The 25,893-nt window shown below is 37.5% G+C and overlaps 2 protein-coding genes across 7 annotated transcripts in view; one reads left to right on the plus strand and one right to left on the minus strand.

The window, feature by feature from the left end:
• IFT80 (intraflagellar transport 80) overlaps positions 1–10,807 on the minus strand; it is a 106,067-nt gene extending 95,260 nt beyond the window's left edge. The window contains exon 1 of one of the 4 annotated variants that reach the window (XM_079921678.1): positions 10,420–10,804. The gene's annotated coding sequence lies outside the window, so the exon portion shown is untranslated. Of the gene's footprint in view, positions 1–10,419 lie in introns of all 4 variants that reach the window. The other 3 variants (XM_079921681.1, XM_079921679.1, XM_079921680.1) reach the window with 3 other exon arrangements.
• Positions 10,808–10,946: 139 nt separating this feature from the next.
• SMC4 (structural maintenance of chromosomes 4) overlaps positions 10,947–25,893 on the plus strand; it is a 34,597-nt gene continuing 19,650 nt past the window's right edge. The window contains exons 1-9 of one of the 3 annotated variants that reach the window (XM_079921676.1): positions 10,947–10,979; positions 12,165–12,308; positions 13,192–13,370; positions 13,740–13,931; positions 15,504–15,680; positions 22,773–22,937; positions 23,212–23,339; positions 23,812–23,952; positions 24,613–24,763. In XM_079921676.1, coding sequence (XP_079777802.1) covers positions 12,170–12,308; positions 13,192–13,370; positions 13,740–13,931; positions 15,504–15,680; positions 22,773–22,937; positions 23,212–23,339; positions 23,812–23,952; positions 24,613–24,763 — 1,272 coding nt within the window. In that variant the 5' untranslated portion in view covers positions 10,947–10,979; positions 12,165–12,169. Of the gene's footprint in view, positions 11,039–12,164; positions 12,309–13,191; positions 13,371–13,739; positions 13,932–15,503; positions 15,681–22,772; positions 22,938–23,211; positions 23,340–23,811; positions 23,953–24,612; positions 24,764–25,893 lie in introns of all 3 variants that reach the window. The other 2 variants (XM_079921677.1, XM_079921675.1) reach the window with 2 other exon arrangements.

Genomic DNA, 25,893 nt, shown 5'->3' on the forward strand with positions numbered 1-25,893 from the left:
AAAGCCACCATCATCCTCAATTATTTCAGTAGGTCCAGAACTGATCTTCCTGTTCCTACATTTACCCTTCAAACTCTTCTAAATACAGTAGCTAGTTATGCTTTTAAATCATTAATGCTAAGTCAGATCACGAAGGCCAGTATGGCCAATACAGAGTGAGTGAAGGGGATGGCAGGAAATTGGGGAAGAGGAGGGAGGGACACAGATCACATAGAGGTGGGAAAACCACAATAAAAGCTTCATTTTTTTTCTTCTAAATGAACAGAGAAGCCAGTAGAGTGATAATATCTGACTTATATTTTTTAAAGTGTCACTATGGATGACACTATGGATGGTATGACCAAAAAAAAGCAAACATGAGCAACACTGGAAGCAGGGAGGCCAGTTACGATTTCAATGATCCAGAAGAGAAATGAAAGTGGATTCATGAGGAAGGCAGTAGTGGTGCAAATAATATGAAGTAGTCATATTCTGAATATATTTTGAAAGAAGATTCCACAGGATTTGTTGATGAATTCAGTTTGAGAGAAAGAGGAGTCAAAAATGACTCAAGTTTCAACAGGTACAAAAGAGTTGCCATTTACTGAAATGAAGAAAACTAAGGGAGGAACAGGTTGAAAGGGATGATATAAAAACTCTGTTTTGGGTATGCTAAGTTTAAGGTGCCTATTAGATATCCGAATGAAGAATTCAAGGAGAAATTGGATATACGAGTCTGGAGTCAAGCAAGAGGTCAGAGCTGGTGATATCATTGAGATGTCAGTTTGAGGGTTATCAGCACAAAGATCATGTTCAAAGCCATGGGATGAGACTACCCAGCAGAACTTGAAAAGGTAGTAGCTTCAATGGCCTAGAAGTCCTACTGAAGCCTGAAGAATTGTCAGCATTAAGCTTCTAGAGGAATTAAACTAGAGAAAGACAAGTGGAGATATACAATGAGATGCTTAAAACAGATTTTGGGGGAGAGTATAGATATTGGTAAGGATGAAGTAGGTTAAGCCTGTCAAAGTGGTTGGCCAAGGTCAAGGTAACTGAGAGGCCAGGGGATGGAAGAATTGATTTCAGGATGTTAAATCACTGAGAATAATGACAAGAATAGTGGTGGAGATAGACACAGTTACCCAGGTGCTAAAATACTATTCATTGAATGAGGAAAAAAGAAGAGATCTGTAGATGACTACAAAAAGGCAGAGTAGATAACGGTTTGATCTCACAAGACTTATCTCAAAGGGACTAAGGGATTGTAGAGAGGAAAGGGGAAGACAGTCAGTTGTGCAGAAACACTAATGAGAAACAAGGCCCTCTGACACATGGGAGTCTGGAAGGCAAAACAACCTCCATTTGAAACAGCCAAGAGGAAAGCAGTTTCCTTAGGAAACAACCAGATTTAAGTTAGACTGTGAAGTTAAAGGGGAAAACTATGAAGTTTTAGAGTAAAGGTTGAGAACACAGATTTGGCCAATGACATACTGTGAGTTCCAAAAGGTAGAGTAGTAGGATTTAAATGGTGAAGAGCTAAGAGTTTGGGACAGATGGTGGGAGATGGTAAAAACAGCCAGCTGTTCTCTTTCATTCATCCCTACTTCTGTGGTAGAAGAATCTGAATTTTTGCTGCATACCTGGCCATCCAGAATAAAGATTACATTTCTCAACTGCCCTTGAAACTGGGTGTAGCCACATAGGACATTAACAATTCTTAAACCCAATGGGGATATTACAACACCATCAACCTCGTGGCCCAATCTGGAACTTATATCTTGAGGGGGGTAGATAACTCTACCCAACAGTATTGGTTACCCACAGTAGTAATATGAAAAGTAAATGAGTTACCTCTTATAAAATCCACACTACTACCTCTTATAAAAGTTATATAAATCAGCATTATTGGCAAATAAAAACTTGGAATTTAAGAGTAACCCTCTCCCTGCCATGCCATCAAGACCATATATATAGCAGCAACAAGATAGAAGGAACCAAGATTCTTGACCTTGTAGAGAGTCCTATCAGTCCTATTTAGCCTTTTAAGTGATAGAAAATAAAGTTTTATCATGTTTAAGTTACTGTCATCAACAGCTAAATCTAATAATGAACTAATGCAGGGAATTAAGAGCCTTGAATGTAGAGACGGAGGGAAACAGGGTTGTAAGGTATGATGGAATAGTCCCAATCGTCGAATAAAGGAAGGTGTATAATCAATTTAAATTGTAGGCTTCTTCCTGAACTGTTCTCTTAGGTGGTTTGTAGTGTTGATGAAGAGTTTTATAAGACAGGAAAGGGCAGTCTTGCTAGGACCACATGTAACTCTGTGGGAATTCCTTTTCAATCCTGCTAATAAGGTTGTTAGGATTTACTTTAATAGGCAGTTTAGGGAGGGAAAGGAATTGCAGAGTTATAGAGGGAATAAATATCCCCAACCTTTTCTCCTAATTTCCCTAACCTTAAACTGTGCACTCATCCTTGTACCTCTGCTGTATCTATACTCACTGCCATGGTGATCTCACCCAGTTTCATGGCTTAATATAAGATTAAATTTATTGACTACCTAGTGACAACTCCCAATTTCATATCTCCAGTTCAGACCTCTGCACTGAATCCCAGACTTTTTAGCTAACTGATTATTTGACAACTTTATTTGAATGTGTGACACCTAAAAACTTAAGATCCAAATCAAACCCCTGATCTTTCCTCCAACTTTGCTCCTCCCACAGCCTTACCCATCTCGGTAAATGGCAATTCCATCCTTCCAGTTGCACAGGCCAAAAACCTTGGAATAATCACTGACTCTTCTCTCACATTCCAAATCCAATTTGTAAAAACCAAAACCTGTATGATCTAGCTTCAAAATACCTGACTTTCATGACCCCCACTACTATGGCTCCAGTCCAAGGTGCCATCACCTGTTAACCTGAACTATAATATCCTCCTAGTTGACCTCCTAACCCCTCACAATCTATGCTCACCATAGCAGCCAAAGTGAATTTTAAAATAGGTCATGGTGCTTCTCCACTCAAAACTCTCCAATGGCTTCCTGTCTCACTCAGAGTTAAAACAAAGGTGTTTTTTTGTTTTGTTTTGTTTTGGCTGCATTGGGTCTTCGTTGCTGCGCACAGGTTTTCTCTAATTGCAGCGAGCAGGGGATACTCTTCACTGCAGTTTCCAGGCTTCTCATTGCAGTGGCTTCTCTTGTTGCAGAGCACGGGCTCTAGGCACGCAGGCTTCAGTAGTTGTGGCACACAGGCTCAGTTGTTGTGGCTAGCAGACTCTAGAGTGCAGGCTCAGTAGTTGTGGCGCATGGGCTTAGTTGCTCCATGGCATGTGGGATCTTCCCAGACCAGGGCTCGAACCCATGTCCCCTGCATTGGCAGGCGGATTCTTAACCACTGCACCACCAGGGAAGCCCCTGAAACAAAGGTCTTACAATGGTGTTCAAAGCCTTTATTGATCTGGACTCGTATCGTGATGGTTAATCTTATGTGTCAGCTTGGCTGCAAGATGGTGCCGTTATTTGGGCAAACACAAGACTAAACATTACTACAAAACTATTTTTTAGGGTTTCCCTGGTGGCGCAGTGGTTGAGAGTCCGCCTGCTGATGCAGGGGACACGGGTTCATGCCCCAGTCTGGGAAGATTCCCACATGCCGCGGAGTGGCTGGGCCCGTGAGCCATGGCCGCTGAGCCTGCGCGTCGGGAGCCTGTGCTCCGCAACAGGAGAGGCCACAACAGTGAGAGGCCTGTGTACCGCAAAAAAGAAAAAGAAAAACAAAAAAAAACTATTTTTTAGAGGTGATTAAAACTGACAATCAGTTGAAGTAAGTAAAGCACATCACCCTGCATAATTTGGGTGGGCCTCATCCAATCAGTTGAAGGCCTTAAGAGCAAAAACCAAGATTTCCCCAAGAAGAAGGAATTCTGCTGCCAGACTACAACACAGAAATTTTGCCCGAGTTTCCAGCCCTAAGACTAATGACTTCAACATTAACTCTTCTTTCTCTGGAGAGCCCTAACAGACAACATCATTTCTCTGACCTCATCTCCTGTTTCCTCTCTCTTTTCACTCAAACTGCTCCAGGCACACTAGGCTCTGTGTTTTTCTTCTTACATACTATGTAAGAAGTATGTTTGGGGGCAAAGGAGAAGGAACCAGTGGACAGGGATTGATTGGTAGTACTATAGAAACAGAAGATAACTAAGACAGCATGGTCCCCTATGAAGTCATTTGATCAAGGACACTGATAATGGGGTACTTCTTTTTGTAAACACATATAAATTGACAGTTCACAGAAACATAAATACAGATGGTCAGCAGGCAATCAAAAACATGAAATAAGTCACAGCCTCAATTTTAATTAAAGAAATGAAAATGAAAACAACTAGATACCATTTTTCTGTTGTCAAAGTGGCCAAATGCAAAAACCCAGCCAGAACCCAGCCCTGGCATACAGAGAAAGAGTTAGTCACATACATTATTGAAGAGCAGGAAAACTGGTGCTAACGGTCATTGATTCTTTTGTTCTGCCCCCCACCAACACTTTTGACTACATTTTCTACCTTTGGGGAATTTCCTACCTTATAAATAAAAAACAAATTATTTCCTCTCTAGCCCTCCTTACAGCTAGGACATAGGCAAATTACCTAGGCTTTGCCAATCTGACACATCTGTCATATTTTGAGTTAGAAGCTATTGATTCAAAAGAAGTATATATAAGGAATCTACCCTGGGAGGAATTCCTAGTCATAGGAATTTGTCATATACATATAAATGTACACCAAGATACATATACAAACTATACAAGCCTATTTATTACAGAACTCTATACAGTACTATCAAAAACTAGAAATTTAAATATTCATCATAGATTACACACGCATGTTCCAGATATAAGTATTTACAACATGGAACAGAATTAGAACCAAGAAAATAGAATTAAGAATTAATGTTAAGGATTAGACTTAACATTATGCTAAATGAAAGAAGTCAATCACAAAAGGGCAGATACTATATAATTTCCCTTATATGAAGTACATAAAGTAGTCAAATTCATAGACACAAAAAGTAGAATGGTGGTTGCCTGGACGGAAGGAGGAACAGGGAGTTTCTATCTAATGGGTACAGAGATTCAGTTCTGCAAGATGAAAAGAGTTCTGCAGATGGATGGAGGTGACAGTAGCACAACAATATGAATGTACTTAATGCCACCGAACTGTACACTTAAAAGTGGTTAAGATGGTTTACAAAAAAAGAAAAAAGAAATGAATTATATTTAAGAAAACTAAAACATAAAAGCACTAACAAAATGAGAAAAATTTTAGGCAGGAAAGAGGGAAGGTATGACTTGTCAACAAGAATGTACCTATAGATAAGAGGTAGCAGAAAGCCTACGAAGTAAACAAGAATGTGAAGGAGAGATAAGAAATCCAAGAGCTAGATCACAAGTGCATTTATACCAAGTTCTGTTTGGGTCATTTGCATATTGTCTAATCCTTGGGTGTTGATATTAACAGTTGAAATTAATGGTTTGCTGATGACTACCCAAGGCCCTATTTTTAGAAGTACAATTTTTATCAACAATTTTCCAAATTGATAGCTCTGATTAGACTCCTATGCCTCTTTTCCAGTAAAGAGAGGAGGGAGAGAGAAGCAGATCTTTTATTCAGATTGGTCCCATCATAAAACCACTTGAAGACTAGAGCTGAGATCTCTTATACGGCAGGGAAGGCAGCAGCAGGTTCACCATTTCCAGGGACAGGTTATTCAAACACCTAACAAGCAATGGAACAGGCTTACGAATGGCAGTATAGTTCACTTACTAAAGACCTCCAACCTCCATGCCACTCCACTTCCTGTAGGTATCTGAAGTGTATGTATTGATATATGCAGTGGTATTTACATTTCCTTGCAATTTTAGCTAAATTAGAGCTAGCTCTTGCCAACCATACTTTAATATTATTCACATTGGTTATATCCTTTTGCAGGACGGCCTAATAAATTCTAGCCAATAAACCATGTTATTCACAAATTTAAAAATAAGTAGTCGTCTTTAATTCATCCTTTTAATTCATCAACTAGCATAGAAAAAAATTACACTCAACCGATAAACTAGAGTGCTGTACAACTATTTAAAAAATGAGATGAATCTATATGTATTGATACAGAAAGATGTCTATAATATGTTAAATGACAAAAACAAAGTATACAGCAGTATTATATAACTCAATCCCTTTTGTGTTAAAAAAAAGGGAGGAATATATATTCAAGTTATTGGATACTAAAACATTCTTCTCGGAAGATATGCAAGACACTTAACGGAGACCTTCATGAGGTTAGGGACACTGGGGTGAGAAGGCACTCTTTTAATTTTCATTTTATATGTTTTTATACTGTTTGATGTTTTTATCATGTTCATAATATTTTATCTATACATTTATATTTTTAATATAGAATTATCTGAATGATAGGATTATGGTCCAATTTTGCTTTCTTCTTTATGCATTTCTGCATTTAAAAAAACCCTAATAAATGTTATTTTTCGTAAGATCACCATTCTCATTCTCTTTGCAGTTTCTACTGCATTTGACCCACTTCTTACTGAAACTCTCAGCTAGAGATCTTCCAAATACTGCACTTTGTTTTCTTCTGTATACAAAATGGGGTTAATAATGCCTACCTCACAGGTTAGTTATGATGATTAAATGAGATAAAGTAGACATGAGGATAAAAAAAAAAAAAGGCATCTTACAAATGTCCAGTAGAGTGCCTGAAACATAGTAAGAACTTAATAATTGTTAGCTATTTATAGTGAAAATTGGTGTTTTTGTCACCCTGCATATATTCACTCTTTTCCTAGCTACAAAGAATTTCTTCTTGGAGCACCACTTCCTCACTCTTAGCCATATGGCTTCAATGGAGCTAGCATGAGACCTAGGCTTAAGTCAATTAGAGATCTCCAATAGAAACTTTTATTTAACTAAAAGATGGGGAAGAAAGACACTTCTTAACCCCCAGGTCTTTAAGTTTAGGAAATTTGAGGCTAGAGTTACTGTAACACCTTACCAGGGCAAGGGGAGAGCCTGGAGGTGTCAGAGACCACTACGTGAAGCCTGAGAATAATGCCAAGACAAGGAAATGCAAAGCAGAACAAAGAAAGAAGCACAATCCTAGTGTCTTTGTTTGAACACTGAATCCAGTTATACTCACCTAACTTTTTGGTTATGGAAGTTAATTTTTTTTTCTCAAGACAATTTGGATTGGATTTTCTGTCACTTGTAATCTACAAAGTCCTCTCTGAGACATTACTATAATTATTTCTTCTTCCTATATTCTAAGAATGTACATTCTCTAGTGCTATCCTCTCTCTACTCACAACCTTAAAAATCTAATCTATTTTTAGTGTCCCAACTATTCTTGTAACTATATCTCACCCTATTTTCCCTTCTGAACTATATTCTCCACCTCTAATGCCCACTGTATATACCTTTCCTAATCTCAACCTATATGAATAAAAACATACTCATTTTTCAAAACAGTCTATCCCCCAAAACTGCTCCATTTCCTCACTTCCCATTTTTTTCTATGTTAAGATGGGTGAGAGTTTCAACAAGACTGGTGTTCTAGGGGGCTTATATTATCAAGAGGAATATTCATTACTATCTCTCCTGTGTCTATATCCAATTTATTCATCTTGAACAATATTCTCTAAGTATTTATACATTACTTACATAAATTCATGTTTATTCATTTTGATCTATTATTTAATGTCTAATTAATCCAAATATTCACAATTAATTACAAACTTTGTTAATATTTTAAACATTTACCCACAAATCTAATTTCAGACTTTATGAAATGCTGTAACCACATAAGAAATGCTGTAACCACATTAGAAGGTAGACAAAACACATATTATTATAATGATGACAAAATCTAACTATGCACTTAAAGAATTGCAAATGTTAATTTTAATTCTATTCCAATTTTTCCCCTTGAACTTATTCTTATTTCTTCCTGTGGGGTACAACTTTTTGAAATATAAAAAGTAAGTGTTCTCTTCTCAGACTGCCTGAAATTATAGATAATGGTTGTTAGTAGATGATTTTGGACCAGAAAGATGAGACTTGGTTATACTTTCCAAGATCATTGTAACCTAGTCCATCCCAATTGGACCAGCTTCTTTTTATCCAAAGTACTGGCAGGGATCAATCAAGTCTTTATTTCTTGTGATCCTAATCTCTTCTCAAATCACTTCTTCACTTTTTCTGAGTGCCCTACTTTCACTCTAGATTTGTCTCCACTGTAGCTGTTTGTTATGAATTTCTTTCCTATGTTATACAACCTGGTTTAAGTCTGCTTAAAAAATATTTATTCTGAGTGGAGCATGGTTAGGTTCAACTAAATCTAAAGCTATTGGTCACTTTATTGATTTACTGAAATTACATTTCTTATCAGTCACTAAGACCAATCATTATTTAAAGCAACCATCAAAGGCAGTAAAACTAGGATTTATTTGTGACTTATCTTTCTTATCGCCTCATCACTAATCCAGGGATTCATAAAAAACAGAATCCGACTAACTTTAAGGGTTCAGACTCTTAACCATTAAAACCTACAAAAGCTATAGATTTTCCCCCAAAATGTGTCCAGATTTTTACCTTTCTACTGCGTAGGCACCTCCTACATGGAGGACTGGACAGTAATAATCCAACTAAGCCATGCCTGATCTCAGTCTCTTTCCCTTTTTACACATCCCACATAACTACTGTTAATTTTTTTTTTTTACCAAGTCATTCCTTAGCTCAAAATTTTTCTAATATTTTGAAAACATCCTTGACCTGGCTTTCAAAACCCTTCATAAACTAATCTTCTAACTTGACATCCCATTATTCATCCTTAGCACATACCCTAATATGGTCAATGTCATAAAAACAGCAGTACCAAATGCATATAGTGTGTGTGCTAGACAATCATAAACAATCCTATGAGGTAGGTATTATATGCCGGTTTTATAATAAAAAATCTCAGAGATTGATAAATTGAGTAAACTGTCTAAGCATGTAGCTAAAAAAATGATGAGATTTGGGACTCTTGTTATCTGTTACATCTTTCTACTACATCATGCTGTCTCCCATATACATAACTCAATTTGGTCTAGTCTTTGCTTTTTTCATGGTTAATATCTCTCCAACTCAGTTGTAATAGTGTTTTACAGACTGCAAAATTCCAAAAGATTCCAGATGTTTTCAAAGAGAACTGATTGCTACATTTTCTTGTACACCTACCAGCCAAATTTTTTTTTCACTAAGCTTTATTGTCTGTAGTTTGTCTTATGAAAACAATAATTTTTTTCAACTTATATTACCTCAAATATAAAGGTATATTACAATATCAAGTCAATGTTTATTCAAATCACACCAGTCTCCCAACCTCACCAAATTCTTACACTTGAGGGGAGTGTCCTCCACACCTCCTCTTGAGAAACACTGAACCTGAATATGCTCCTCAGGGCAAGAGTCATACTTACTTACTTAGAATGACAATGTAAATTCATTCATAAAGCAGATATACTGGGGCTTGAGTATGCCAAGTCCTAAGTCTACAAAAGTTAAAAGGGGGAATAAAAAAGGCTCCCAGTTCTCAATGTCAAGTACTTAAGAGTCGCTGAATAAATGCTTGTTGGACATAGTCAAATCAATTAATGGTTAACATTGTGAGGGATTAGGATCACGTTTGAGAATCTGATCAAAGTTCTGGGAACACTAACTCCCCAGAAAAATTCACAAGCACCCAGAATTTTGTATACGATTTCGGGGGCGGGGGGCGGGGAGGGGGAAGTGGAGAAGAGGTGGTATGAACTCCTCTGAATTCCAATCACCTACCACCAGATCCACAAACTCCTGGCTAAAAACCTACTAGCAAAACTAAAAACCTACTAGCAAAACTAGATTCTCTGGGAACAGGTATACTTGCTTAATAATCCTGATTATGCCTGACAGTGCAATGTATACAAAAGCTACTTAAGAAATATTTGCTGATCAATAATTTTCTCATACCCAGACACCAGCAAATCGTTTCTTCCATTACAGAGTCTTTCAGACAAATGATTTTAAAAACGCGAAATCCCCTTTCACGAGTGACATTAATGACCTAACACCAATAATTCGAAATCATTATTTTGCTTTTCACTACACGATCATTCACCAATCCAGGTTTTCTCTTCTCCTTGTTACCCCTCTACTCCCTCCAAACTCAGGGCTTCCTCCTTTGCATCCCAAAAGCTACGTCCAGAGCCGCACCGCGCCCAGGGAGACGGAAAATAACTGATGCTCCACTCCGCACACACCCTCATAGCAGGGAAGGTGGATCCAGTAATGGCTACAACTTCCAAACCCTTTCCTCACCCCTCGCCTAGAAGTAAAGAGATTTACCTTAAGTGGCAGGAGAGCGGTGGCGATCGTACTCACAGAAGTGGGACCAGTTACCAAGAAGCCTCGGGCCTCTCTGTCACCATAGCGACTCCTAAGAGCTAAGCTCACTCCATCTTCCCGCGATACTTCCCTGCCGGGCGTCACCCGAGCAGGCCCTAGACCCCGCCCCTCAGCGAGCTCGCCCTCTCCTTAAGGGGCGTCATTGGACGACGGAGCTTTGCCTTTAGCTGTGGGCGGAGCCCCACTCTATTTTTTTTATCTTTTTCAAAATTCTCAAGGTTTTTTAAAAAATATTTTTTATAAGAGTGCTATTGCCGTAGGCCCACGGAAAACATTGTTTCGCTTTTCTTATTCACTTAATAGAAAACGTCCCCTGCCGCCTGGGTCCCGCCAGCAGTTCGCGCATGCGCGTAAGCCACCAGAAGATGGCGGCGATAATCGCCGCATTTTTTTCAAATTAGTGGTTCCCAGAAAGCATTGCGCGCATTTGTAACGAATTTCCGTTCGAGTTTGTATTTTAGGCGCCATTTTCGAGTGAAGGACCCGCAGCCGAAACACCGGTAGGAGAGGGGGGGTATGCAACCGTTTCCAACCTTGGTTTGAGTGGACTATCCGGCAGGTAAAATACTTCTTTTCCTGATCAGGTTGTCACACTCTTACTTCCTGTCCCGTCCGCGGGCTCCTGGAAAGTAGAGGCCTTGAGTTGGAGCAGCCGAAGTCTAGGCTGAGGCTGCCGCCGGGAGATTTCTCTCGCTGTCACCCCTCCCCCCTCGGCCGCTCCCCGGCAGTCGAGGCTCCCGCGCGCTTCTCCCGGGCGCCACTTCTCTGAGCTACATAAGCGTTGCTCAGGAGACTGGGGGCCCGGGGGGGGGTGGTTGGGGGGAGCCTTTCAGCCTCGCGGACCTCTTCTCAGAAATCTCGGTCTTGGTCGGACTCTAGCGTGGCCCCCTGCCCGTCTCACTTCCCGCAAGGGACTAACCACCGGGTCTGAGCCCTTAACTGGTGACCTTTCGTAGTTTATTGTCCAACGGGATTCTGCCGCGGACCCCGGAGGGACAGACCCCTGCCACCTCAAGGCTATTGAACCGGAGCCGGCGCTGCCGGCTTCCGATTTGAAAATCGCGAGTGGTCGGACCCGGCCGGACTGTAGAGAGCAGACCTCAAAGACCCCGGGCCGTCCGCTGCGCCGAGGGCTAAATGGCGGGGAGAGGAAAGTGGGCGGCTCGCCGCCAGTTGGTTCTTCGCTGCTCTGGGAAGAGGTGATAGATAGCCCTTCAAACGAACTCTTGTCTCTTAGAATCTGTGCGCTTGCATCCCTAGCCCAGAGAGCGTGGGAATGTCCGCAAATGCTAGCGTATGGGAATTGCTTCGTTTAGAAATTACGTTAGAATAGTCTTTCACACTTATACTGTGGGCGGACGGCGGGGGTGCATTAAAAAGTAAAAAGAACCTAAGCAGTTGCTCTGTTCTTGCTTGATCCCCAAGCACGTCTAGGTTTTCCCACTTGCTTAGGACTTAAGAAAACGAATCCCGCCTTCTTGGCACTTGAGTTTTTTGTGCGTTCTTTCTCGAGGACCCGCTGGCGTTAGCGGGGTTTGACGACGGGGCTCTGGAAAACGGGTGGACGGAGTTTTCCCCGAGTGGGACAGGGTGGGGAGCTGAGCCCGTCTCACCGGGAGTGGGGGGGGGAACGTACCGGCACTGGCCCGCGGCCCGACTTGCTCCCGGCTCTCCCTCGGCCCCAGCGACCATGCCCCGTAAAGGCACCCAGCCCTCCACCGCCCGGCGCAGAGAGGAAGGGCCGCCGCAGTCCCCGGACGGCGCCAGCAGCGACGCGGAGCCCGAGCCGCCTCCCGGCCGCGCGGGGAGCCTCGCGCCTGCCACCGCAGGTGAGTGGCCCTTCGCGACGTCGCGGGCAAGCGCGGGGGAGACCCGGGTGCATCCGCGCCCAACCCAGGACTGGCTGGTGTTCTTGGGCGCGGACAAGAGGGTCTGCGGGGTTGACATCTGAAGGTCAGGTAGAGCCGCTCAAGAAAGCGATTTGGCGATTTTCACAGATTAGACAATGTGCAATCGGTGTAACGGTGCCGGAGGGGATGGGGGCGAGTAAATAGCTTCAATTCTGAATTTCTGTTCATTGTCGTCTATTTCCACGGAAATCGACACGGTCAGCCAGGAGCTAGTGGACTGTTTTTCAGACAGAGTCAGCCTGACTAATAATAATGATGAAAAGTTTCTTGACCCTGTAACTTCACCTTCGTGGTCTTAAATTGCTAAGAGAAGATGATAATTTACTCGAAACTACCGTAGCTTTTGTGAGTCCAGGAACTGAATGACATGAAACCCCTGTGACAGTGTCTCTAGAGCTCGCGAGTGTCCAAAGTTAAGGTTCCAGGTGCTCACAGATACGGAGAGAGTTGGATCTAGAGCCTTAGGATTTAACCACCTGTTTAGACAGGGAGCAGGGAATCAAGTGGTTGTGGATTTCCCAGATTTGCATGACGATGTAGTGTTTCGGCTCCTAAAAGGTATATTTCTATAGGATTTTGTGACTGGTCGCATTTCTTTCAAGAATTTCTTTTTTGATAAAACCAAACCAAAAGATTCTCATCCCCTGTGAGTTTAGGATAATACTATATTTGAGTGAAAATACAGATTCCTAGGTTTCATAAATAACATCTCTCCAGAGATGAGCAGGCAGTAGTCCTCCGAACTAATTGCACTAATGCAGGCTTTTTTCCCCTTGTTTTCCCTTTCCTTTGACTGACTTAGAGACTCCAAGTGAGGAAATAGATAATAGAAGTTTAGAAGAGATTTTGAATAGCATCCCTCCTCCCCCACCTCCAGCAATGACCAATGAAGCTGGAGCTCCTCGTCTTATGATAACTCATATTGTAAACCAGAACTTCAAGTCCTATGCTGGGGAAAAAATTCTGGGACCTTTCCATAAGGTATTTGACCTTTTTAAAATAACTGTTGTAATGCGTCTTTATTATAAAGTGTTTCAATTTTGTAGTTATTTTATTTATGCTGATTGATTAAAAATACGGTATGTTTCCTATGCTTTTAACAACTGAAATTAGCTTTTGTTTGGTTATCTTTTGGTACCTCTCTTTATAAAGTTTTCCACACTGAATAGAATTGGTGGGTTTTCTGTTTGAAAGGAGTATTTTCTCTTTAACTCTAAGAATGAATTTTGTAAAAAGTCTGAGTTAAAATTAGAATATGGTGTTATTTAAAGTGTTGAAGCTTGTGATATAAGAGACATGATATATGAAAACAGCTATCTTTAACTTTTTTTTTTTCCTGTTTTTATGCAGCGCTTTTCCTGTATTATTGGGCCAAATGGCAGTGGCAAATCCAATGTTATTGATTCTATGCTTTTTGTGTTTGGCTATCGAGCACAAAAAATAAGATCTAAAAAACTCTCAGTTCTAATACACAATTCTGATGAACACAAGGATATTCAGAGTTGTACTGTAGAAGTTCATTTTCAAAAGATAATTGATAAGGTAAGGGACTTTGTTTAATTATTTGCAACTTCAAGTAAGGAGCACAAAGGATTTCAACACGTTGCACATTTTATTATTTTTGGCTTAAATTGGCTCGTAAAAATTAGTATATGGTTAAAGCAGAACCAATATTTATTTCATTACCTCCATGACTATATTTTCTTTTTGAGGATTGGTGGTAGTGGCTGTTAAACTTAGAATATTAAAATTTTTAGCCAGGGAAAAGTGAATTATAAGTAGCTAATAATAATGCTTACCTTTTTGGTGTAAAACATTGAGCAGTTTTAGTACCCCGAGTACCAAATAAGCATTCTTTTACTGTAAATTTTGGATTCATTTTTAAAGTTATGTTTTTATTGCTTTCAGATAAGTTACCTAAACTTGAAAATGTTAAACAGTTTGACTAAGTTTACCATCTCCCATATTTCATTTCGCATTAAATTTAATGTTACTAGTAGTCATCTGTATAGGTGGTACGAAAGAGCTTTGCTTCAGTTTGAAGTAAACTACCCTTTTAAAACAGGAAAGGGTAAGGTAACATGTTTGTTTTCTAGAAGAGGAGACAATTATAGGTAAAATGCCTATTTAGATTATTCACTTGGCTCTGTTGGTATTGGGGGTTTTTTTCTCTTCTATTTAATAATTAACTTTTGAAATACGTGGTTCAAAAATGACTGACTGGAACCTAAAAATGACGCCCAACATCACCAGTAGAAAACTAATTACATAATGAAATGAGGTTGTGATTTGGCCTCTAGGTCTTGTTTTGGTTTTGTTTTGTTTTTAATTTTAATATAAACAGCTTTAAATCTACATGGTGGTATATATTTTAATTTTGTTTCTTAGTGCTTTTCTATTGTACAGTTTCGGTTGCAAAGTAGATTGCCAGTAAATCAGATTTGATTCCATCGCTTATTAATTACACTTGATTTGTGTAAATTTTAAAAACCATGATTTCAAAATGACATAGATTTTAAAGGAAAGCAAGTTTTAATGTTAAACCAGATTTGCACTTCATTTTTTAAATTTGATTAAAAAAATAGGGGAATGTAGTTGTCAATTCTTTGCAATTTTTTTTACCTTCAATTAATGACATTCTTCACCCAAAAAAGGAAAAAAACTAAGCTGTATCATCCAACTACTATACCTTCCTTCCATTTTCCTCAAATCATCTCTTGCAGCTTTTTTTTAATGGACTAGTAATCTGTCAACATGGTTTAATAATTTGGGTGAGTTTGTTTTGGATACAGTGGGTTTCTTGTGCCCCTTCATCAATTCTTTTCTCAGTCGAATATGATTTTAGGCTTGAAGGTGGGGTGTTTTCTTTTTTGTTTGTTTGGTTGCATTGACTTTTTGGTTTTTGTGATCTACGAGGAAGGAATCAAAGAACTTGAAAAATTATTTCTAATCTTAGCTAAGATTAATTCTAAGAACTATTGTCAGTTTATGTGCATATTCAATTGAAGTTCTTAAGCCATAGAATTGGTTTCAGTATGAAGTGAGTGAAATTTGGAGCAAACCTCTGACTTAATACCAACAATTGTTTTCTGGTTTTGTTTTTCCTCAAAACAGGAAGGGGATGATTATGAAGTAGTTCCTAACAGTAACTTTTATGTATCCAGAACGGCCTACAGAGATAATACTTCTGTTTATCACATAAGTGGGAAGAAGAAAACATTTAAGGATGTTGGAAATCTTCTTCGAAGCCATGGAATTGACTTGGACCATAATAGATTTTTAATCTTACAGGTAAATTTATTAAAGATATTAGAGGTTCTCTCGTTCTTCCCCCCCCCCTTTTTTTAAAAATAAAGTGTAAGGAATTTTTCCCTATTGGATGAATCCTGTATTTTTGAGGCCTTAAAGTACTGTAGCAGCACATCATGGTTTACATACTACAGTCAAGATGCGAATCATTATTTGCTGCTCTAGAAATTTAAGGAAATTCATTCAGAACTGTAATTTCATCATCATATGCTCATTTTATGTTTGGATGGACTGACATACTTGTTCCGCTCTAGCAGCACGTAAATATTGGCGTAGTAAAATAAATATTAAACACCAATATTATTGTGCTGCTTTAGCGTGACAGGGACATAGCAACTATTTATCATTTCTGTTTGTATTTCTTTTTAAAATAACATTTTAAATGAGATTTGTTATCTTTTAATAGTTCTTTTCCTTTACTTTTGTTCTTTGTCATCTCTACTAATATTATATACTCGAAAGAAAAAACTCTATATACTTGGTGTTTCACAAATTTACCTGGGCACCTAACTGATTTAACTTTTTTTTTTTTTTTTTTGATGCTTAGAATGGTCAATTAAAAGCTTATTCAAGCTCTTTGTTTTGTTTCAAATGGCCTACTTGAACCACTTCTACTGGAAGATCAGAAAGTAACTGATATTTCATTCTTAAGTATCACAACTTTTAAAGTCTTTTTAAAGGGGTATAAAATTAAGTACCTGGTGTTAAGCTGATTTTTATTAGAAACCCTGTATTCTTTATCTGAGTAAAGATATTTTCTACCAGTGTTGTTTGGTAAGAAAAATTCCTTATCTTCTCTATGTCTTACCTTTCAAAAAAGTTCTTAGTGTAAAACATGGCTTTGTCAGACATATTAAAATTCCCTTTTGATTTGAGGCTATCTTCTTTTCCTTTGTCCTGCCTACAATCACCAAGAGCATAATAATAAGAGGAAAACTATATTGTGATATAGAAATAGCTGCTAATATTCTTTAGTGTCCTGTACTACTGATTTTAAACTAACTTGGGAATTTTGGTTTGATACTAAAAGTTTGATTAGTATGACTGAGTGTTCCCAGTAAGAAACTTATAGTGTTAGCCTCTGTTTCCATTTTAGTCTATATTCTTCAACTGCTTTTTTTAAAAAAATGTTACTTTTAGACGTACATAGTGTATGTAGAAGGTAAAGAAATATTCTGGGATGACTTATATTAATATTTTCAGTTCATTTGTAATACTTCTATAACCCAAACTTATTTTAAAATGGATGTTGGGAAATCATCAGCAGATATATTTCTAAATAAGATTTGAATTTACATAAATGTGGGATTAAAGCTGTGTGTGTGTGTGTTTTAATCAGATTTAACTTTTATGGACTTTTTGTATTCTGGGATTTGATTTTGTTAATTATGGATTAAAGATGCCCCTTTAGAATACTAAATTTGATAGTGATACCATTTTGCAGGAACCTATCATTGTGTTTATCTTATTTGCTGTTTATTTACTGTCACGCAGGGATAATCAAAGTTTTACACCTGTGCATAGACTCATCAAAATAGGCTGCGTTTTAACCCTTGAAAGGGTGATTTTTTTCCCCTTGATATTGCCTCTGTATACATAATTCAGTTAATAAAGGGAGCTAAATAAAGTAACTTCCCAAAGATGTAAATAAGAGTAGTTTTTAAATTGTAAACTTTATATTAAATATGTGCTTCTTAAATGCCCAGGATGCTTAAGCCATTTGTCCTCATAATAATCTCAACCTTTTTATGTCATCATAATAGTTATGTTGTTTAAATCATTTTTAATACTGAGATGAACTTTCCACGTTAACAAATTGAATTCCGTTTGATTAAATTTACAGATAAGAGCCTTAGAAACTCACCTGTTAGGAAGAAGAAACAGGGATTGGACTAGATAGAACTAATGATGCCCTATTTAAAAGTTTGAGGGAAAGTGGCAGTGGTTTCTATGGATTTTTATTTAGTTCCTTATCAAAATCTTAGACTCCTGCACTAGAGATTTAAAGCATTTGAAGGTAAGTAAGAATGCAGTTTTCATTACCTTATCTCCCACTAAATAACATCTTAAAAACTAGCTGTGGTTTGGGAGGCTGGGAACTTGGAGACATCAGAATATCATCATCTAAGACATAAGTGATTACTTTGAATAAAATGTATAGGCTGTTTGGCCAGTGGTAGTGATTAACAACCTAAGAAATATAAATCCAGCTCAAGTGAAAACTTATTTTTAAGACTAAAAAGCACTAAAGTTTAGAAGTCCATAAGGGTAAACTTTTTTTTTTTTAAGTATTTATAATGGTATAGTAGGGTCTTCAAGTAGGCAATTCTAGTATTTGAAGTCATTTAAAATTTCATCGTTGACTATTTGAATGAATTCCTAGTGAGTCACTATGCTGAGATGCTATAAATGATACAAAAATGGTAGAATTCCGTTTCTTGTCCTTAGAGGCACTTAATACACATGCCTTCCAAAAGTGTTAGATTATAATTGGCCGTTGTGCTTTTTATGTTTGTACATTTCCCTGTTTATATATACCTTGTTTGGGAGCTGTTGTCCCATTGTTGTAACTATAAGTGTAAACAAGTAGGGTTTTTTTAGCTCTGTGTAGCATTTCATGGGTAGCTAGTTTTGTCACAATTTTCAACTTCATATGCTTTTTGTCTTCATATTATAAAATCTAAACAAAAATTTAAAACAACCAAAATTTTTTTCTTATTGTTTAGTAATTTGGAGATTGGATTAACTGAGATCTGAGTTGTTACCTAGTCATCTCTCCCTTTTTCTTTTCAGTATACTTCTAAGCCTGGCATGACATATAAACTTATTTGGATTCTGGTCTTTTAGCCTGTAGAAATAAGTCTGTGCTATATCAAAAGAATTTTAGCTTTATCAATAGTACTTTAGTTATCCAAAAGTGTCTTGTTCAACCGCCTCAACTGTATGAAAGAAAATAGGAAACTACCCCTAAGCATCCAAAATAGATAGCCAGCAGTTTACCTCCTAAAGCATTGTCCTTTCTGTTTATGCACTTAATTTAGACAGATACTAACCTCAGTCATTTGGTTTCTTGCCCTCTGTTAGTTCACAAAGAGCAATTAGAATAAAATTTATCAGAATAAGAGAAAGAACAATAACTTACATTACAGTGGAAAATGGAGAAAATAAAAATATTGCCAAGGCAAAATAAAATTTCAAAGCCTAGTAAATCTGGGCCATTTAGTTTTGATGCAAACACCCATATTTACCTTAAACCTTCAGGTCTTATTAGGAAAAAAGCTTTGTTATAGCTATATACTACAGTTTCCTGTGGTTCTTGCTTGCTAAAATTTGGATTCTGTTTTAATAAAGATAAGAAAGCATCGTACCTATTCATTCCTCTTAGATTTTTTATTATTTTTTTTATTTTTATTTTTTTTGCAGTACTCAGGCCTCTCACTGTTGTGGCCTCTCCCGTTGCGGAGCACAGGCTCCAGACGCGCAGGCTCAGCAGCCATGGCTCACGGGCCCAGCCGCTCCGCAGCATATGGGATCTTCCTGGACCGGGGCACGAACCCGTGTCCCCTGCATCGACAGGCGGACGTCAACCACTGCGCCACCAGGGAAGCCCTCTTAGATTTTTAAGCTATATTCTTGTAAATTAGATTATTGAGGAATGCTATAAATGAATCACAATACCCTGGTTTGCCATCCACTTCAATACGGTATGGATTAGGCCTTGGATGTTATAAATATCCTCTTGAAATACGTTTGCTATTTTTATGTTACTTTAAAAAACCACAGATGGGGCTTCCCTGGTGGTGCAGTGGTTAAGAATCCACCTGCCAATGCAGGGGACATGGGTTCGAGCCCTGGTCCGGGAAGATCCCACATGACACAGAGCAACTAGGCCCGTGTGCCACAACTACTGAGCCTGCACTCTAGAGCCCGCGAGCCACAACCACCTAGCCTACGTGCCACAACTACTGAAGCCTGCGCGCCTAGAGCCCATGCTCCACAAGAAGAGAAGCCACCACAATGAGAAACCTGTGCACTGCAACAAAGAGTAGAAGCCAGCACACAGCAATGAAGACCCAATGCAGCCAAAAATAAATAAATTTATTTTTTAAAAAAAACAAAACCACAGATGGTATTTCCACAGTTGCCTAGTATCTCTGATATAGTGTGAATATAAATTAAAACATAGGAAGTTACTAGTAAACAACAGTGAAAAAAATGGTTTAAAACCTTGTTTAGTATACTTAAGCTATAGAAAATAGAAATAACCGTGGGGGGGCCTACAAAACTTTGCCAGCTTCAGATGGTAGCATATAGCAACTTGAAACTTTTTTTTTTTGGTCTCATCATGCTACCACTACTTGTGATTTGGAGCTTTGAGTGGTAAGGTGACTTTAAATTCAGGGTGATGCTTTAAAATTATTTCTGAAATGTGTTGAAGGTATTTCCCTAAAACCATATTCTATAATTTCACATGGAAAAGGTACATTTTCTGAAATATGAGTGGTCCTCTAAGCAGACTGTCTACCCACAGATTATACATGAAATGACACAAAATGGAAAAAGAACGAAGAAAACAAATAGTAGCAGGTAGTAAGGCAGAGGACATCAAGGAACAGAACCACAAAAAGGTCCCAGGTTGTCATTGAAATACCACAACAGTCCTAATTGTCACATGACAGGTAGAAGGCCAAATGTTCTAATAACCTGTTGATTCAATAGTGCTAATCTGATAATAACCGGTTTTTTCGTTTGTTTTTTGTTTTTAATGAATACCATATAATAAAACTGAATGTTATATGGGACTTGAGGTGCAACTATGTTGATTCATAAATGTCCTTGTCTTTCACTTGAAAATGTTTTTTTCTGCTGGGCAACCTTGTTAGAATGAAAAGAAATCAGAGCTGTATATCCTTCATTTTAATTGGAAAGGGAGGAACAAGTAACCAAAAACAAGCAACCACTATGCTTTATTCAAAGCTAGGCAGTCTCCTAATGGTGGTAATCCATCTCTTCAATAAGTAATTTGGCCAGGAAAAGTGTGATGCCTTTAGGAATATTTTTATCATTCTTACACCAAATCATAACTTCTGGTTATCTGAAAAGTGTATACTTAAATAATACCTTATAGTGATTTGACGCGGACATGTTAAGTTCTCTTGGCTTGGTTTTCCATTTTTCTTAAAATAAGTGTTCAGATATTCAAATTGAATTCGGTAGAATGTTAGACTATCAGGTGTCAGATATTTGGATTGTTAAACACTAATACAAAAAAGTTAAACTGACTACCTCCAGATCAGTGATTCTCAGCTGGGGGTAGTTTTGCATCCTCACCCCCCAGTACATTTAGCATTGTCTGGAGATAGTTTGGGCTGTTACAGCTGGGGGAAGCCTGATGCTGCTGATATCTAGTGGGTAGAGGTCCCAGATGTTATTAAACATGCTGTGATACCCAGCCTAGCTCCCCACAACAAAGAGTATTCAGCCCAAAATGTCAGTAATGTTGCTGTTGATAAACCCTGTCTAGATAACAACTGAATAAGTCTCTTGGCTTCCTCAGTGGCTGGAGTCCCTGTTGTAATCTAAAGCTTTGGACACTCTGCCAGGCTTAAATCCTGTCTGAAACTTAAAATTGTTATGAAAATATTTGGAAAAAACTGATAATTGAAAGCAGAATAAAACATTTTATATAAATAGCTACATATTTTAAACGCTAATATTTAGTTAAAACTAATTCATACATACCCACGGTTGCAGAGAAATCTAAAAAATTACAGGCTCTTAGGATAGCATTTCAGTTTGTATTTTATAATCATGTCCTGTTGTCAAAGTACAGAAAAGTGATCATCTGTAAAAAATGTTTAAAATTAGGCCCTTTAATGAGTAGATTTTTTTTTTACACGGAATCTTAGTTCCCCGACCAGGGATCGAACCCATGCCCCCTGCAGTTGAAGTGTGGAACCCTAACCACTGGACCGCCAGGGAAGTCCCTAATGAGTAGATTTTAAAATAAGCTCTTTTATCTTTTCTTTTATCTTTAAATTTTTTTACCTTGTATAATTATGTTGAGGATTTTGGTAAATATGATGCTTTGTCATTAGCAAGTTTTACCCCAGATTTTTAAGGTTCATTCACAAATACATATTGTAGATATTTAAATTGAGAAAGACTATATGCTTTTTTAATATATAATTTAAAAAGATTTTTTTCAGTCTTTGCTATCTTGCAGAAATAAAGGGGTATTTTTTTTTTCTATTTGTCCCTTTTCTTCTGTTGCAATAATATAGAGTACAAGCAGGCTACTGGTGTGAAGTAAAGTAGCAGCAGTTTGCCTGAGCATTGTTCAGACAAAATTTTCTTCCCCATCAAACTAAATGGCTGCCTGGCAATCAGCCTTGAAAGTTACTGATTGTGAATTTTTTTCTTCTTTTCTCTTTGTAATTAAACTGCGTAAATACAAATATATAATGTTAATCTAAAATTTTAATTATAGTTCAAAAGTTGTTGTAATAACGATTGCAAGCAAAAGTTTTCCAGTGTTGTATGTACCAGGATCTTTAGTTTCCAGTCAGTTGGATTTCTTCTATTAATATTATTACCATGAGAAATAGTAATATTTCCTTTTTCATTTAATGGTCTTGTTTTTAGAAAGTTACAGCATTAAGTCTGAGACATTCTTACGAAGCCCAGCGCTTGCTGAGGAACTCATAACACCAGGTTTATAGAGAAACCTTAATGATACTAACCATCTTGGGACAGGATTCCTACAGTTTAACCGTGAAGGATCTTTTTGAAAATTCTTTGTTTTAGAATAGGAGCTATAATTCTGTTAGTAGTTGAAAATGTTGCCACAGTGATTTAATTGTAGATTGTATGAATACTTTGCTGAATTTTGCTTAAAACCCTTAAGAGTATCAGTGGAGAGAACATTTTTACTTCTATTAAATGTCTTTAAACACTGATTTAAATCATTTAGTTGTTCATTACTGTTGGATTTGTTCATTGTTTCTAGTTCTCACTTAAGGTTGATGTTGCTAAACATATGCAATGAGTGTGAAATATTAACTTTTTTTAAAGGGTGAAGTTGAACAAATTGCTATGATGAAACCAAAAGGCCAGACTGAACATGATGAGGGTATGCTTGAATATTTAGAAGATATAATTGGTTGTGGACGGCTAAATGAACCTATTAAAGTCTTGTGTCGGAGATTTGAAATATTAAATGAACACAGAGGAGAGAAGGTGAATCTTCTGTAGACTTTAGTTGTATTGTAAACCAGAATGTTTTCTGTATTAACTAATTTTACTGAGCTAGATATTCAAGTTATAGTCATAATTATTCAGGCAGAGTTTAGTGTTTTAGGTTGAATTTTATATTTTTCTTATTGGCATTTCAGAGGAACATTGTTATATTAATGTAGTTTATATGTTTTTTTATCTAATGTTGGCATATTTTAAATTCAGATTGCTCAAATACACTTCATATGAACAATCTCTACACTTTTAACTTTTGTAGTTAAACAGAGTTAAGATGGTGGAAAAGGAAAAGGACGCCTTAGAAGGAGAGAAAAACATAGCCATTGAATTTCTTACCTTGGAAAATGAAATATTTAGAAAAAAGAATCATGTTTGTCAATATTACATGTAAGTACCTTAATTTATCAATTTTTGTATTAGTTTCTGGCAGTAAGTCTAAGCCCTTCTCTTTTCCCATGTTAGAGAAATGTGAAGACTGAAGTTAAAAAAATTCTAAAAGTTGCTTTATGTGATGAATTCATTAAATTAGGGTTGTTTACCATAGTATCGAAGTTGACTTTTAAGTATCCTGCTTTAAGTTGGGAGGTGGGTTCACAAGTATTACTATGCTTAATAGTTTTACATATACATTCTTTTGAATTCATATAATAGCAGATCTAATTTTGTTTATGTGGAGCCTATTTTTATTCCTAATTCTAGCCTTGACCCTAGGTTGGTTCCCCCTTCCCTGTCAGTAATCCTAGGTAATTATTAGTTGACTGTGGTTAAGAATACTTTAGAAACAGCTGATTTTACTAAAATAGAGAATTTTAGAAATGGTATTTTAGGATCTCTGATATCTTTTTTTTCCTCTCTCTAGTTATGATCTGCAGAAACGAATTGCTGAAATGGAGACTCAAAAGGAAAAAATTCATGAAGATACCAAAGAAATTAATGAGAAGAGCAATATACTGTCAAACGAAATGAAAGCTAAGAATAAAGATGTAAAAGATATAGAGAAGTAATAATCTTTTGGAAAGTACTAAAAGTATTTAGATTATATAGTTACATTTTATTGCATGTATGTGTGTGTGTCTGTATATAAACTTACTGCCAGCACATGCGTGTAATACATTTGCCAGCATATAAAATGGTCTCCTTTTGCAAACAAAAAACTTAATTGACTTACATCTAGTTGATGATGATTATCACAGATTTGACTGCCCAACACTGGTCTTAAAATAATGCAGGCTGTACCCCCTAGTGGCAGAACATAATAACACAAAACATCGTAGCAAACAAGCATTTAACCTGACAGGTTAGTTGTCTTAAAGTTTTCTCATTACCTTTCTCATATCAGTCTTCAATGACACCAATATCCCTTACCTATGCAGTTTTCTTTTTTATTCTTTAAAATGAGTTTTGCTTATTTTTTATGGTCAAATTTTTCTATACCTAGACATCATAGTGATTATTTCCAATCCAGCTTAGAAGGACAAAATAACTCCTATAGTCACACATTTTAACAGCTCCTTCAAATATGGGTGGAGGGGAGGGTCAGCTTGAAACAGGATCCTACCTTATAAGAACTTGGATACATTTATAACCAGGCAAGGTATATAAGGTGGCTTTAAAATATCAGAATATCCAAAATAGTGACTGAATTTTCTTACTTTGCTAGGAAGCTGAACAAAATTACAAAATTTATTGAGGAGAACAAAGAAAAATTTACAAAACTAGATTTAGAAGATGTTCAAGTTAGGGAAAAATTAAAGCATGCTACAAGTAAAGCCAGAAAACTGGAAAAACAACTTCAAAAAGATAAAGAAAAGGTAAGTTATAGGGGAGAAATTCTTAAAATTTCAGGTTTGAATATCACATGTAGTTTTTATTATTTTTCATGAATGTTCTTGGCCCATACTACCTAAGAGAATGAGTTGGGATTCTGAATGTTAAGTGTTTCAGGATTTATCTCAACCTGATTTTTCCCCAAAGGGAAATCCTGTATCCATTGACTTTGAGTTTTAGAGCTTATGTTTCTGATATACATTGTTGGCAAAATATTTACCAAATCAGCAATTCTATTTTGGTGACAATAATTTTCTTCTTCCTAGAGTGTATGATTTAAAGAGATGTTTTTGGCTACATATCATAGATTTTTAAAAATAGTACCTTTGTCTGCAGAAATCAAGTTAAGAGTATCAGCAGTTTTCCCTTAAAAGGGAGGGAAGGGGAAGTTCATAATTTACAGCAAGTGGTTGATTAGCTAGACTGAGGTTTCAAAAAAAGAAAGATGAGGTTTAGACCAGAATGCCTAACTTGCTAGGAGCCAGACTAATAAATCAATTAATTTGGGGTGTTTCAAACTATATTCATAGTTTAATCAGATATTAATAGATGAGACACATAAAGCCTCTCCCCTCAAAAAAGTTTTGTACCGGGCTTCCCTGGTGGCGCAGTGGTTGAGAATCCGCCTGCCAGTGCAGGGGACACGGGTTCGAGCCCTGGTCCGGGAAGATCCCACATGCCGTGGAATAACTAAGCCCGTGTGCCACAGCTACTGAGCCTGTGCTCTAGAGCCCGTGAGCCACAACTACTGAGCCCACGTGCCTAGAGCCCGTGCTCTGCAACAAGAGAAGCCACTGCAATGAGAAGCCTGCGCACCACAACGACGAGTAGCCCCCTGATCGCCACAACTAGAGAAAGCCCACGTGCAGCAACGAAGACCCAACGCAGCCAAAAATAAAATAAATTTATTTAAAAAAAAAAGTTTTGTACCATATAATTACATGGTAATTATAAGACAGGCTCTGCTTCAACTTGTAAGCATTTTCTGAATGCATTTGTTCACAAAATGCTTTATGCTCAGTACAGTAACACATCTATGTGAATCAGTGTTTGAGGGACACCATTTTGGGAAATGTTTAATTTCTCTGGTAATAGATAATCAGAATAAACAAAA

This window comes from Stenella coeruleoalba (genome assembly GCF_951394435.1).
Source record: "Stenella coeruleoalba genome assembly, chromosome: 5".
In the NCBI taxonomy this organism is placed as follows: Eukaryota; Metazoa; Chordata; class Mammalia; order Artiodactyla; family Delphinidae; genus Stenella; species Stenella coeruleoalba.